The sequence below is a fragment of the Castor canadensis genome, chromosome 5 (genome assembly GCF_047511655.1).
Source record: "Castor canadensis chromosome 5, mCasCan1.hap1v2, whole genome shotgun sequence".
In the NCBI taxonomy this organism is placed as follows: Eukaryota; Metazoa; Chordata; class Mammalia; order Rodentia; family Castoridae; genus Castor; species Castor canadensis.
The window spans coordinates 9,530,477-9,543,738 of NC_133390.1; the positions used below are offsets into that span (position 1 = coordinate 9,530,477).

The 13,262-nt window shown below is 46.3% G+C and overlaps 1 protein-coding gene across 4 annotated transcripts in view; it reads right to left on the bottom strand.

Moving 5' to 3' along the window:
- Clic6 (chloride intracellular channel 6) overlaps positions 1 to 13,262 on the bottom strand; it is a 42,223-nt gene that overhangs the window by 9,064 nt on the left and 19,897 nt on the right. Inside the window, exons 1-4 of one of the 4 annotated variants that reach the window (XM_074072726.1) lie at positions 9,225 to 9,672; positions 2,263 to 2,372; positions 736 to 861; positions 45 to 151 (exon numbers count right to left, since the gene is read on the bottom strand). In XM_074072726.1, the coding sequence (XP_073928827.1) occupies positions 45 to 151; positions 736 to 861; positions 2,263 to 2,318 (289 nt within the window). In that variant the 5' untranslated portion in view covers positions 2,319 to 2,372; positions 9,225 to 9,672. Of the gene's footprint in view, positions 1 to 44; positions 152 to 735; positions 862 to 2,262; positions 2,373 to 3,841; positions 3,988 to 9,224; positions 9,673 to 13,262 lie in introns of those variants that run through there. The other 3 variants (XM_074072725.1, XM_074072727.1, XM_020162711.2) reach the window with 3 other exon arrangements.

Below are 13,262 nucleotides of genomic sequence, written 5' to 3' on the forward strand. Positions count from 1 at the left end.
GCCAAGTATGTAGACACAGAAAGCAGGAACACAGAGGTACTCACTCTCATTTGCATCCTTCTTGGTGTTTTTAATGAATGCTGAGAATTTGGCAAACACATCATTTCCGGCTGAGTTAGATTCAGGGTGTTGGGTCCCCAACTTAGGGTATCTTGAAAAGTTCAAAAATGGAGGATCACAGAAAAGCAGCATTTGTGTTGGGACAGTAAATGGGGGTGTCTTTCTCTGGGTGACATAAAAAAGACAAACATCCCCTGACTGTTTGCCTAATCTTTTAATCTTTAAGATTGGGAAGCAACAGAATTTAGAAGAACCACAGAGGACCTAGAGGTTTTGTCCTGATGATGACCAATCCTGGGACACAGGGCACCACAAGGTCTTTGCTGGTCTTAGTTCCCTCCCAGTGAAGAGAATGTACTAGAATGTTCCTTCCAGTCCCACATGCCATGACACTCCATCCTAACATACGCTCCTTATCTCCAGCAGCACATCTGAGAAATAGCACCCCACACACCATCGACACCTCCTACCCATCTCCCGCCACAATTGCCAGAATGTGTGTGCAGAGCAATGAAGTCTAGGCTACCTTAATTTTCCTGTACCACACACCACAACATGACAGAGGAAGAAAGCCCCATGGCCACAGAAAACCACACACGCACAGCTATGAGCTCTCCAGTGGTCATGGGGGAAAAATATTGACCAAGTTGTGAGCGCTGGTTTCAGCAGGCCTACCTCGGAGGAGCTAACTTCTCCTCTAAGAACTCCTCAATCTTATTCACATCCATCTTGACTTCACCATCAAAGGTCATAAAAGGAGGGTTTGTTCCAGGAGCCAGGTTCTGTAGGTCTGCGGGTTTCCTGGGGGCAACACAGCATCTTTACAGACAGCCTTGAGTACCTGGATTTGCGTCCAAGACCTAGCAGTATCCTCCCCAGTTTAAGGGATACAACCCCAAGAATTTCACAGTAGCCGTGGGTTTACAAAATGGCTTACTGGTAAGGAAAGTAAGGATGCATTAACAATTTATGGGTTAGATTCACGTGTGGCCTCTGCTCTGTTGAGATGGAAAGGTAAGTCTCCCAGTGTTATCAGACAAGCTTCTGGGAGGTACCCAGCTGACCTGCAATGGGGACAGCAGGTTCCTTTCAGCCACTGCCTCCTAATTCTTCCTGACCACAGCCCAGGCATCCTGTAACTGTGCTGCTCGGCCCACACTTCAGCTTCACTGCAAGCTCCTGACCAAGAATGGACATGCCTGTGACATTACGTGTGTGTGTAGTGTAGTGTGTGTGTGTGTGTGTGTGTGTGTGTGTGTGTAGTGTGTGTCATATGTGTGTATGTGTGTGTAGTGTGTGTGGTGTATAGTGTGTATGTGTGGACTGTGTAGTATGTGTGTGTGATGTGTCGTATTGTAGTGTGTGTATATGTAGTGTGTGCAGTGTGTGTGTTTCGTGTGTATAGTGTATGTGTAGTGTGTGTGTAGTGTATGTAGTGTGTGTAATGTGTGTGCAGTGTGTATAGTGTGTGTAATGTGTAATATGTAGTGTGTGTGTAGTATGTGTGCAGTGTGTGTGTAATATGTGTGCCATAGGTATGGTGTGTGCATGTGTAGTGTAGTGTGTAGTGTGTGTAGTGTTTGCAGTGTGTGTAGTATGTACTGTGTGTATAGTGTGTAGTGTGTGTGGTGTGTGTAGTATGTGTGTAGTGTGTAGTGTGTAGTGTGTAATGTGTGTGTAATATGTGTAGTGTGTATGTGTATAGTGTGTGGGGTGTGTGTGTAGAGTGTGTGGTGTGTGTGGTGTGTGTGTAGAGTGTCTGCAGTGTGTAGTATGTGTGTAATGTGTGTGTAGTGTGTGTAGTGTGTGTGTGCAATGTGTAGTGTGTGTGTAATATGTGTAGTGTGTATGTATAGTGTGTGTGGTGTGTGTAGAGTGTGTGGTGTGTGTGGTGTGTGTAGAGTGTGTGGTGTGTGTGGTGTGTGTAGAGTGTGTGGTGTGTGTGGTGTGTGTAGAGTGTGTGGTGTGTGTGGTGTGTGTAGAGTGTGTGGTGTGTGTGGTGTGTGTAGAGTGTGTGGTGTGTGTGGTGTGTGTAGTGTCTGCAGTGTGTAGTATGTGTGTAGTGTGTGTAATATGTGTAGTATGTGTAGTCTGTAACATGTGTAGTGTGTGTAGTGTGTGTGTGTGTGTGTGTGTGTGTCATGTGTGTGTAGTGTGTAGGACTTAAGCTCACTATTTCGATAATGCAGAACCTTCTCTTACCTTTTCAGGTCCACTGTTGTCACATTAAATATAACGCCCTTGAGCCAGAGAATCATAAAAAGGCGCTGGGAGAATGGGCAATTTCCAATGCTCTCACCATCGTCACCAGCCTACAATGGAGAAGGACCCTCATCTGAGTCAGTCTCACGGGGATAAATGCCAGACACCACAGTTGACACACACACAATCATTGGGAATTTGTACGAATGGTCACGATACCGTAATAGCCTTCTGAGGCCATTTGCCCCAGGGTCTGTGCCAAGGCGGGAGGTGGACGTGGAGGAGAAGGGAGAGTGCACACGTTGCATGCACACACATACAGCACACAGCCTCTTCTTCCTCCCCTGTCACCTCACCACCTCCTGCTGCATTCTGCCTCGGAGCAGCAGGAGGGAACAAACTTCACTGCCAAAGGCAAAAAAAGAAAGCCCTCCTCTTCCCCTCCATCTCCCAGTGGGAGAAAGGGGATATACCCCACTACCCGAGATGATGGTGTTTATAAACTAACCAACTGACTGGCCGGTCTCTTCCACACCCATCTACCGTACGAGAATTTGGAGGAATGATGGAGCCTAACTCACGCTAAGGACGTTCTGAGACTCTTCCTTCCCTCTCCATTTTTACCACTTCACAAGTGTCTGTCAAGATTAGGGTGCTAGTAACGTCCTGCCAAAAGGGCAAGGTGGCTTGGACACACTTCCCATATGTGGGGTACTCCCCAGAGGTTCAGGTGCTGGAAGCCTGGTGGTGATGGGAGGTGGTGTGGGACCTTTAAAAGGTGACACCGAGTAGGTGGTCATTAAAGGCATAGCCCTTGGAAGGGATTAATGCTGATTGAGATGGAGTGCTGCCAATTTTTTGCCCAAACTGACCTTGAATCAAGATCCTCCCCATCTCTGTCTCCTGAGTTGCTGAGATTATAACTGTGTACTCCCATGGCTGACTCAACTGACAAGTTCTTAAGGTTTGAGTACTTTTTCAAATATATGTTTTTCCTCAATCCAGAAGTAAAAAAAAAAAAAAGTAAATATATATAATTTTTTAAATACAGAGTGATGGATTGAGGGTCTTGCATGGCAGGAGTCTGGAGTTTTTACAAGGTCCTCTGAGGAGATGCCATGTCAGTGGTCAGGGGCCACACTGCAAGAATCTACATCTTGGGCAGAAGACGAGGTGAGGACAGTGTTACCAATGTGTGAGACAGAGCCGAGGGAAGCCCCAGTCGGATTATCCATTAACGAACACACTCGCAAGGCCTTCTGGTTAAGTAATACCTGTGCAAACATCGAACTGAATTCACAGGAGGAGGAGCCAATAGGCCCAGTCACCGAATTCAGTTCCCAAAGCTCCGCCTGGCCTCCACCCCCCCCCCACACCCCCCCCCCCCCCACTCCACCCCAAGCTGGCCCTTGCTCCAGCCAGCACTGCCTACAGGAGGAGAGGCCTGAGAACTCCTCCAGGGCAAAGTCCATGGAGTTTGGGAGTCCGAGGGTAGGAAAAGGAACAGTTATGACACATGCTTCCAAGGAGTCATAGCTCCACTGTGCATGGACCAGAAATATCACCCCACCTCACCCACCTGAGGCCATTCCTGCCGTGGGACCCCACCAGTCTATGGTCCCATGGCCATAAGGAAAGCACAGAGCCACCTGAAGCAGAGTACTTGCTGTCTGGGAACCCTTTTCAACCAAGGCACGTTCCTACCTGCTGCAGGTTTGGGCGCAGTCAGACCAAGCAAAGGGGTGGGGGGGAGGGCACAGGGACACAGCCACATAGTTTGGCCAGCTCTGACTTGCCCTGCAGGTTTGAAACTTCTTATTTTTATAACAGCAGCACTAAGCACAGTAAAGTCTAAAGCGAGTTCTGCAGAGCAGGCCACCGTTCTCCTTCTCTTCTCCCCTTATCTCTCTAACCTTTGCAATCCTGTCACAACCCACTGTGAATGAGGCTGAGCTCTGTGCCTCCTACTCCATGGCTGAGTGGCTGATGAAGCTCACCTTGACAATGAGCCCTGTGTCTGCAAGGAGTCTCTGCACCCCCGCTCCCCACTCAGCATCTGGAGAATCATTGGATCTTGCAGGTTCCCGCTTCCTTACTCTGTCTCTTTAATGATCTCAAACTCAAATCTGTGTTTTCCCTTGAAGTCTCCTCTCATATTATTTTCTGAATATTTTGGCAACTACTTTTTTGGGAGGAACAAACAAGCTAGAAGCAATCTCTCTCAATCTCTCTCTCTCTCTCTCTCTCTCTCTCTCTCTCTCCTCCCTCTCTCTTCCTTAAACTTTTTTTGAGACAGCAGCTCACTATGTGTCCTAGGCTGCCCTTGAACTCACAATCCTCCTGCCTCTGCCTCCCCAGGGTGGGGATTACAGGCATGCACTAGCACACCTGGCTAGCCATAAATTTCTTTATAAAATAAGAATTGCCTTTGCTGTCTAACTCTGTAAAAACTTAAGTCTCCTCTGCTCTGCACCTGGAAGAAGACATCTGGCCAGAAGGTGGAAGGATGGTCTGCAGGGCTGTAGTGCCTGCAGCATGGAAGATAATGGTGAAAGCTTCCCTCGTATGAGACTCTACCGGGCCTTGACTCTAAACTGTTCCAATCCAGCATGACTAAACCGGAGGCCGGTAGGCATTTTAGAAGAATTAGCTAGTTACCCCAACTGCCAATAAAACAGGATTTACATATCCAGTGTTGCCTCATCTTAAATTGCTCTAAAAAATGTTTTCTGTCTCAGTCTGTTGTAAACGCGGGGGTTACAGGAACATGGTGGGAGGGACGAGGACGCCTTGCTGCCTAATTTTATTACTTTAATGTGCTTCAGTGCTGGGCTGTGCCAGCAAAAATAAAGGCAAAGATTGGCCATCTCCAGAGCCCATTATTGAGCAATGATGGGAGTGGATGCTCCTGGTCGCATTCATTATCCAGACAAGACGATGGGGCAAATGCATAGATAGATGCTACAAGTGAATAACTGACAGTCACCACAATTAGCATGCTCTATGGGACAAAGGTTTATTTTCCAATGCTGGTAATTCTCTCCAGCTAATTGCACTTTGGATTAAAACTTCTCAGCAGGGTCCTCAGGCTGCGGGGGGAGTTTTCCTATGTATACATTTCTGATCGAATCAAATTAAGCAGTTTGAGAGAGCAGAGTGTCTTCCATTTCCATTGAAGGCAGTGCTTGGATAACCCAGAATTGTGTTTGCCTTTCAAATTTGACCTTTTTGAGTACCTTCGATGTCAATTCTCAAAAAAAAGATACATGTGATTCTGAAGTGTTCAAAGAAACTGACTTTGCAACCGTCACCTGCCGTGGCTTTGAGGATGCTGGTAACTTGCCTGCCTCTAGTGACCGCTCACAGGAGCCACCAAGGCATAAGAGTGAAGGGTCCAAATGGTGCTGTGAAGATCACAGCTATAGCTCTTTTACTGAAAGCCCCTCCTGCTCACCTTCCACGCTTACTCCATTCACAGTTTATGGAAAATTCTCTTTTTACTTTTTTTAGTTTCCTGTAAGTCCCTTTGCTTCAGTGAAGAGACTTCTCTGATAGTCTGCAGTTACAGGTACAGCACACCTCACCACCACCATCTTCCACTAAAATGGCTCCAACTTCTGCCTTCAAAGGACACACCCTTTGAAGGATGTAGCCCTGGTATCCTGGAGTAGACCTGATGGCAGGAATAACCCTCAAGATATTCTCGGTGATTCCTCAGCACCCCACTTTCTCATTCTGTCTACCACCCTGATTCCTCATTTTCTTGGTCTTGCCTTTTTTCTAGAAAATTCTGGGTGGGCCTAAAAAATAGGCATATTCTGTAAAGTAAGCACTTTTCTTTACTATTCCCCAATATAATTTTAAAAACACACAATGGGGAGGGGGGCGTGGAAGGAAGGAAAAGGGATAAGCAGTAAGTTGGTAATATCATTTTTTTTTTCTTTTGAAGACTGGAACCCAACCAAGGAGATAGGATGTGCATCCTGAATGCAGGGAAGTTCTCCAGTCCCTGAAGGAAGTGGGGGAAAAACATGGAGCCTGGGATGTGAGGTAAATAGTCAGTTAGGCATGTGGAACAGAGGCAGGGCCAATGGGCTGCTGTTTCCATGTTCTGGAGAGTCATTAAGACTAAATAAAGATGGCGGCTGCCCTGAATGGGCAGGAGTCAGAAGGCAGTGGGTGAGGAAGAAGTGAGGCAGTTCTCAGCGGGGAACAAGAGACCAAAAGAAGCAGCCAGGACCAGCTTACTTAGTTGGTTTTCTATTGCTATAATAGATATACAGACTGGGAAACTGATAATTAAAAAAAATGAATTTCTCATGGTTCTGGAGACTGGGAAGTCCAATATCAAAGTGCTGGCCTCTGGTGGGGGTCCTTCTTGCTTCATAACATGGTGAAGGCCATCACATGGTCAAAGAGAGACAGAGAGAGAGAAAGTGAGAGAGACAGAGAGAGAGCATTTATTTCTTCCAAGGATAAGGACATTAATCCATTCATGAGGTTGGATCCCTCGTGACCATATCACCTCTCGAAGGTCCCCCTCCCAAAACCATCACAGTGGCAATTAAATTTCAACATGAGTTTTGGAGGGGACATTCAAGTCATGGCAACAAGAAAGGCTAAATGCAGGACAGCAAGAGAAAAAAAATAAATAAATAAAGCAAATCAGATGGAAGATGAGTCCCACCTACACATTTCCCAGAATTCCTCCCTGTGCCCTTGCATTTTCTGGAAACTGTAGATCAAACATAAACTTCATGGTCAATGGCAAAGGTCTGGCCTTCCTCCCCAAGGTCCTCCACGTCTTCCCTGAACTTGTGCACGTCTCCCTTCCTTCAGAAACGAATTGGGTTGCAAGTACAGAGGGATGTGCTGAACACCCTCGTGGGTGGTGAACTATCAACTCAACCCTGGCAGACCTGAGGGCTGTTAGCCTCACCCTGGGCATGGAGCACAGCCAGTGCTTTAAACGATCAACATGGTGAGCTGCTACTCAGTATGCAACCACCACGTCTCTACCTGCTAGTCTGGCAGGACCAGAGGGATGACCCCATCCCTGGGAGAAGGCCTTGCAGATCAAGTTGGGACAGTCCTACCGAGTCTTTTCTTGATTCTGTGAAGCAGGTCAAAGAGCTGGACTCTTTCTCCCCTTGGCTGTGGTGGGTGTCTGCAGGGGCCCATCATTCACGTTTGCCACTCCCACAGGTACTGGCAGTTCCTAGCACACAGGAAACTCTTGAAAAATAACCAGGGGGGCTGAACCCCATTGCTCCAATGGGCCTGGAGCCTGGTGTACTCCAGAAAGTGCCTCACAGAACCTTCCTGCTCTTTCTTCTTTAGGTCAATGAACATGAACTTTACCCTTTCTGAAGCTCACACATTTTCACTGTGATCACCCATTGACAGTCACATCTGGTGGGAGGAGAAGACAGATGGTCGGGGGCTGGGGGCAGCAAGAGTCTTGAGTCACTGGCACTTCCCAGCCACTGTCTGTCCCCAGCCTCCTGTTCTAATGGCAATGACTTAAGATGCAATACTTAAATATATCTGAGACTTCTTGATTTTGAATAATTCTGGAAATTTAAAAAATTGCAATACTCTCCATGAGCCTAAGCTGATATTTCCATTTTTAAGCAACATCAAGCTTCTCCAGCATGACACTGTCCAGGGGAACAGGGTAGACACTGGGGCCAGGGAGAAATGGTCAGCTTGGCCCCTCTATTGACTAATAGGTGTGGCCTTGCACAATTCATTTGCTGCCCCTCAGCCTCGGTTTCTCCACTTTTTAAAATCAGGGATAACATCACTGATATATTTAAACATCCTGGGCACCCAATAATGTACATATTCTTGTCATTATCATCGTCATTACTCTTCCAAACTGGAGCACACCAGAACACACAATTTTAGAATTTAGGACACTTTTTGACAAGCCTCAATTACTGTTGTTTTCATGCCACACTGTATAGTCCTTAGCGAACCACTGATTTTCTTTCTCTCTCAAAAAGTAACGTGCCATCGACCTACCCCAAGTGAAAATTAAGAACTGAAGTCGACTTCTTTTCTTAATTGCAAAGCAAACAGATCTTCAGCCAGGAAGCTAAGAGGCAGAGAGGACCCTGACCTGGTCCTCATTCTTAAGAGTCACACAAACATCTTGGTGAAAGGTCCAGAAGAGAGGATGTCTGGAGTTCTGTGCACACTTTGACCATGGCAGGGCTGATGAGCCCAAGGAGGGAAGTGGCATGGAGCCCTCTGCTTGTAAAAGAAAACAGACTGGTCTCCTTTCTGACTTTTGGGATTGGTGGTAAAGGAACTTGAGCAGGGGCTGGCTGCCTTTTGTCCATCATCCCCTTGGAGAGAGTGAAATCCATTGACAAGAAAAATGACCTCTCTCCAACAGGATTGGGGTTCAATGCTACGGAACTGTAGAGTCACATGAAGAAGGGTTATTATGACAACACAGAGAGGAAGCAGTAGGTCAACCCCTTCTTTGTCCAATGGGGGTGTCCTTCAAAAATCAGCAAATTCTTCTGCCTTTTTTTTGAAATAGGGATCTACTGTGAAACCCTGGCTAACCTCAAACTCATGATCCTCCTAAGTGCTGGGATTAACTCCATGTCCAGCTTTAAAAAGTGATTTTTAAAAACTGATACTAGCTAATAACACCGAGTACATACTCTGATTTCAATGTTTCTCAATCATTTATGGATTTAGTCATTTCAAGAAGAGAAATCTTATTATTTTTCCCATTTTACATCTGTGGACACTGAAGCTCAGAGAAGCTAAGCAACTTGCCCAAAGACACAAACAAGATTAACTCTCTCTCCCTCTCTGCCTCTGTCCCACTCCCTCTCCCTCTCCCCCCAAAACTGGATCCACTCAATGGCCCCAGCTTCTTTCCAGGTGCACAGAATGAAACTGGACTCTTCCTTACCTTTGCCTGAAGCTCAGTCACTCACCTGGTACAGTGTTTCTGCCTTTGAAACCACACATTTGCCCAGGCTTAGAGCCTCACACCTGAGCTCCTGCAGCTGGCCCTGGAAGGTGACACCACCTGAGATTTCTGGCCCCTGTGATCTTTCCTGTACCTGGACCAGGTTACCCTAACAAGGTGCCATTTTCCTCAGTTCTTCGTGGTTGGAATGGTATTTGAAGTAGACATTGAAGCCTTTGCTTCCTGGTGGTGTCACCATGGGCAAGTTACCCAGCCTCCTAGTACCTCTCTTTCTTCACTCACAATGTAAGACTAATAACAGCACCTCCCAGAGGGCAGGTGAGAATTAAGTGGGGTGTTATCCCTGAAAAAAACAGAACAATGCCTGGCGCACAGGGACACTTGGTGCTATTGCACCCTTCCACCTTCCTTTTCCTTTCCTTCCCTCCCTTCCTCTCCCCTTCCTTCCTCCACTTTCCTTCCTTTTCTCCCCTTCCCTTCCCTTCCCTTTCCTTCCCTTCCCTTGTTCTTCCTTCCTCTTCTTTCTTCCTTCCCCTTCCTCCCTTCCCTTCCTACTTTCCCATATCTCCCAGTGAGGCCAGACACTCTCTTCAATGCTGTCCTCTCAGGTTACTGCTACATCCTTAATGATTCTGTGTCACCATCCTGAAACACTTCCTGTCTACCTGCTACCATGGTAGGCAAATTCTTCAGCCTCCATGCGCTTTTCTATGACTCTCTGGTCAGCATCTGTCTGTCCCTTTTCTAAATCCCACTTACTGTACCATCAATGTTGCCTGGGTTAGCATCCAAGAGTTCCCTAACTGTCCTGTTGGTGACCTTCCTTCGGTGCAGGACTGTGTCAGTCTTCTGTACAGAAAGGTGCAAGTGTCTCCCTACAAGGCCTGTCATGTGTTTATTTTCTTCAGAGGTGCTCCATAAACTCACGACATGAAGTTAATAGCCACTGTTCTGGAAAGTTCTATGAAGTTCCTCCTCACATGGAATCGTTCTACGGACAGGGAGACCACTCCACCTCCCTCGGGAGAACATTACAGGAGCAGAAGTACCCCAGACCCCCTCCAACCTGCCTGTCAAGGTTACTTTCTAACCCTCCCAAATGGACAATTGCTGAGTGACCAACTCGCCCTGGTTAGCCCAGAATTGTCTTAATTTTAAAACCAATAATCTCTCGTCCCCCTAAGTCTCAGGCAGGCCACCCAGGACCCAGTAACATCCTTAACTTTAGAGCACAAGCAGTATTAAAGACCTCCTGAGCTACCTGGATACAGGCCTCTGCTCTCTGGAACAGCAGCACAGGTGAGTGGGTCAGATTAGTGGGTCAGATTAGGCCTTGAACACTGGAGAGGGGTCCCCCAAAAGAAGAACCTGTCAGCTCCCTGGGAGGGAGAGTAGACAAACAGAGGCTGAGGTCTATGGAGGTTGGAAAGAGCAGCCTGGTAAACACCCGAAGTCTGTGCAGAGCCAGCTAAGAAAGAGACAGTCTCTATCCCTCAGATGTCAGGCCACCTGTGGGGAATCAGCTCAATTCAAAAACTCAGTTGGTCACCCTCTCTTCAGAAAGGCTCATCTCATCTCAGTGTGACAGACTCTCCCACTAAAGGGCATCTCACAAGTGGGCCAGAAACTAAGATCCCCTCATTTTCAAATTCTTAATCACTCTCAACAAAGGCCTTGAGTTCTCTTTGATCTTCCAGAGGGCTCCTTGAATTAAAAAGAAAAACTTGAGCTTTCTGTCCAAGTCAAGTAAGAAAACCTCCCAGGTAATCCCTACATTGTTGGCAACTGGTAAGAAATGGGCGTCCTGGTGCCCCAAATGGGTGTCTCCTCCCAGCATTTAGAACTCAAAAAAGATCCGTATCAATTCGTACATGTTACCTTGGAATATAGCTCCTACCTCTGATTCTAAAAAGATACATAATTAGATGCATCTTTTCAAATAAGATGCCTGAGGCCTTTAAAAGACCACAGATTCCAGCTCTGGCTTTTACAAATGTGATTAAGAACAAAAAATGACTGTGTTACGAAATAATAATGGTGAAGATGATAATGACCGTGATTGTGACAGCCCTGCTCACTGTTCTAAGCACTTTACTTGCATTAACTCAATTAATCCTAGCAAGCACCCTATCCGAAATAGTGCTATTACTGTCTCCATTTGCAGGTGAAAAAATTAAGGCACAGCTTCTGAAGACCAGACAGAAACTTGCCCAAAGTCACACAGCAGAATTTGAACCTAGTCAATCCATCCTCTTCATTCTACCCCAGGAAAATGGAGGGGCTCCCGCTTTGCCTTCAGTGGACCCTTCCCAGAGTAGTGGGAGATTTCTGGCTTGTTTTGCCCAGCTCTGCTCCATAGTGAAGATTGGAGGTGGCTTGTGGGAGTCACAATGATAATAATAAGAGAACAAGCATCAGAAGCAGGCAAAAAGTACAAAGGACCCTATTGTTGGGACAGAAAATGGAGCTGGGTTGAAGCTATCAAAAATATAGATCCAAGATAGATGTGGTGGTGGATGCCTGTGATCCCAGCTACTCAGGAAGTGGAGGTAGGAAGATGGAGATCCAAGCCAGCCCAAGTAAAACAATTGGACCCTATCTCAAAAACAAACTAAAGGACTGGGTACATGGCTCAAGTGGTAGAGAGCTTGCCTGACAAGCACAAAGGCTGAGTTCATGTAGCATGTTACATGTTGCTGGCCAAAAGAAGATGAGTCTGCATTTTTTTAAGTCAGGTAAAACCAATACCTACCTTGACCATGAATAGCTTTCAATAAAAGCACCCAGAGAGTACTGAGTGCTAAGTAAGACTACTTCTTAATGCAGGAAAAAAATGACTTTTCAGACTTGCTCTTCTCATTTCACAGTCTGAAAAGGTTTGAATTAGACTCAGTAAAACAATCCCAGAAGCATCCACAAAAATAGGCATCAACTGACTTTTCAAGTACTTGGGTGACAATTAAAAAATGTGACAGCAAAACCTTTAAGACTACTGGTGCAGTAGACAGAACAATGGCCCTGCGAAGGTGTTCACAGCTTAACACACAGCAGCTATGAATACATTACCTTACTCAGCAAAGAATACTTTGTAAATGATGTGGATTTTGAGATGGAAGATTATCCTGGATGACTAAGTGGTCCCATCTAGCCACATGAGCAAGAACCTTTCCCAGCCATGGTCAGGAAAGGTTTGACTAGGAAAAAATGATTAGAAAGATGAAATGTTGGTTTTGAAAATGGAGGAAGGGGCTGTAAGCCAAGGAATGCAGGTGGCCTACAGCAGGTGGGAAATGTAAGGATCCAGGACCCTGGACCTCCAGAAAGAATCAGCTGTGCTGATGCCTTAATTTTAGCCCAGTATGATGCCTGTCAGGCTTCTGACCAACAGACTATAAGTAAAGAATGTGATTTCTTTTAAGCCACCAAGTCTGTGGTAATTTGTCACAGAAGCCACAGGAAACTCATTCAGCTGGATTCCCACATGGAAATACTAACTCTTTACCCAAGACAGTTCAGTGGCTCAAGTAATAATTGGTCATAAAGGAACAAACCCTCAAGCAGGTAGTGTTTAGCCTATTTCTAGAAACTTTCTGCATGGAGTCACTCCAGGAAGTTGTGTGGTGATCACAAGTACCAAAGTCGATAGGTGAAGAACCCCACACTAAACACAGTAATGAGCAAGCCAAGACCCCAGCAACTCTGTGTGGACTTGTGGACTCCAGTTACTTTTGACCTAAACCACAGGGAGGAGTCATTCCTCCACCTCACCTTTGGGACCACAGCTTCTGAAGCGTAAGCTCCTAATGAAGCTTTCTAACTGAATGGATTCAGGTATTTCTTCCTACCACCACCATTTTGTAATTTGGCAAGAATGGTTCAGAGTCCATCTAGCCAAAAATATAGCAGGTCACAAAAACATATCCTCACCTCAAGAGGATGGGGATCCACCACTTAGGACGCTTGGCTTTTCTTATTCTTCATTTCTTACTGTGACATTCCCAACCTGCCCTCACACTGTCCTTGCTGTGTAAACATCTTCAAG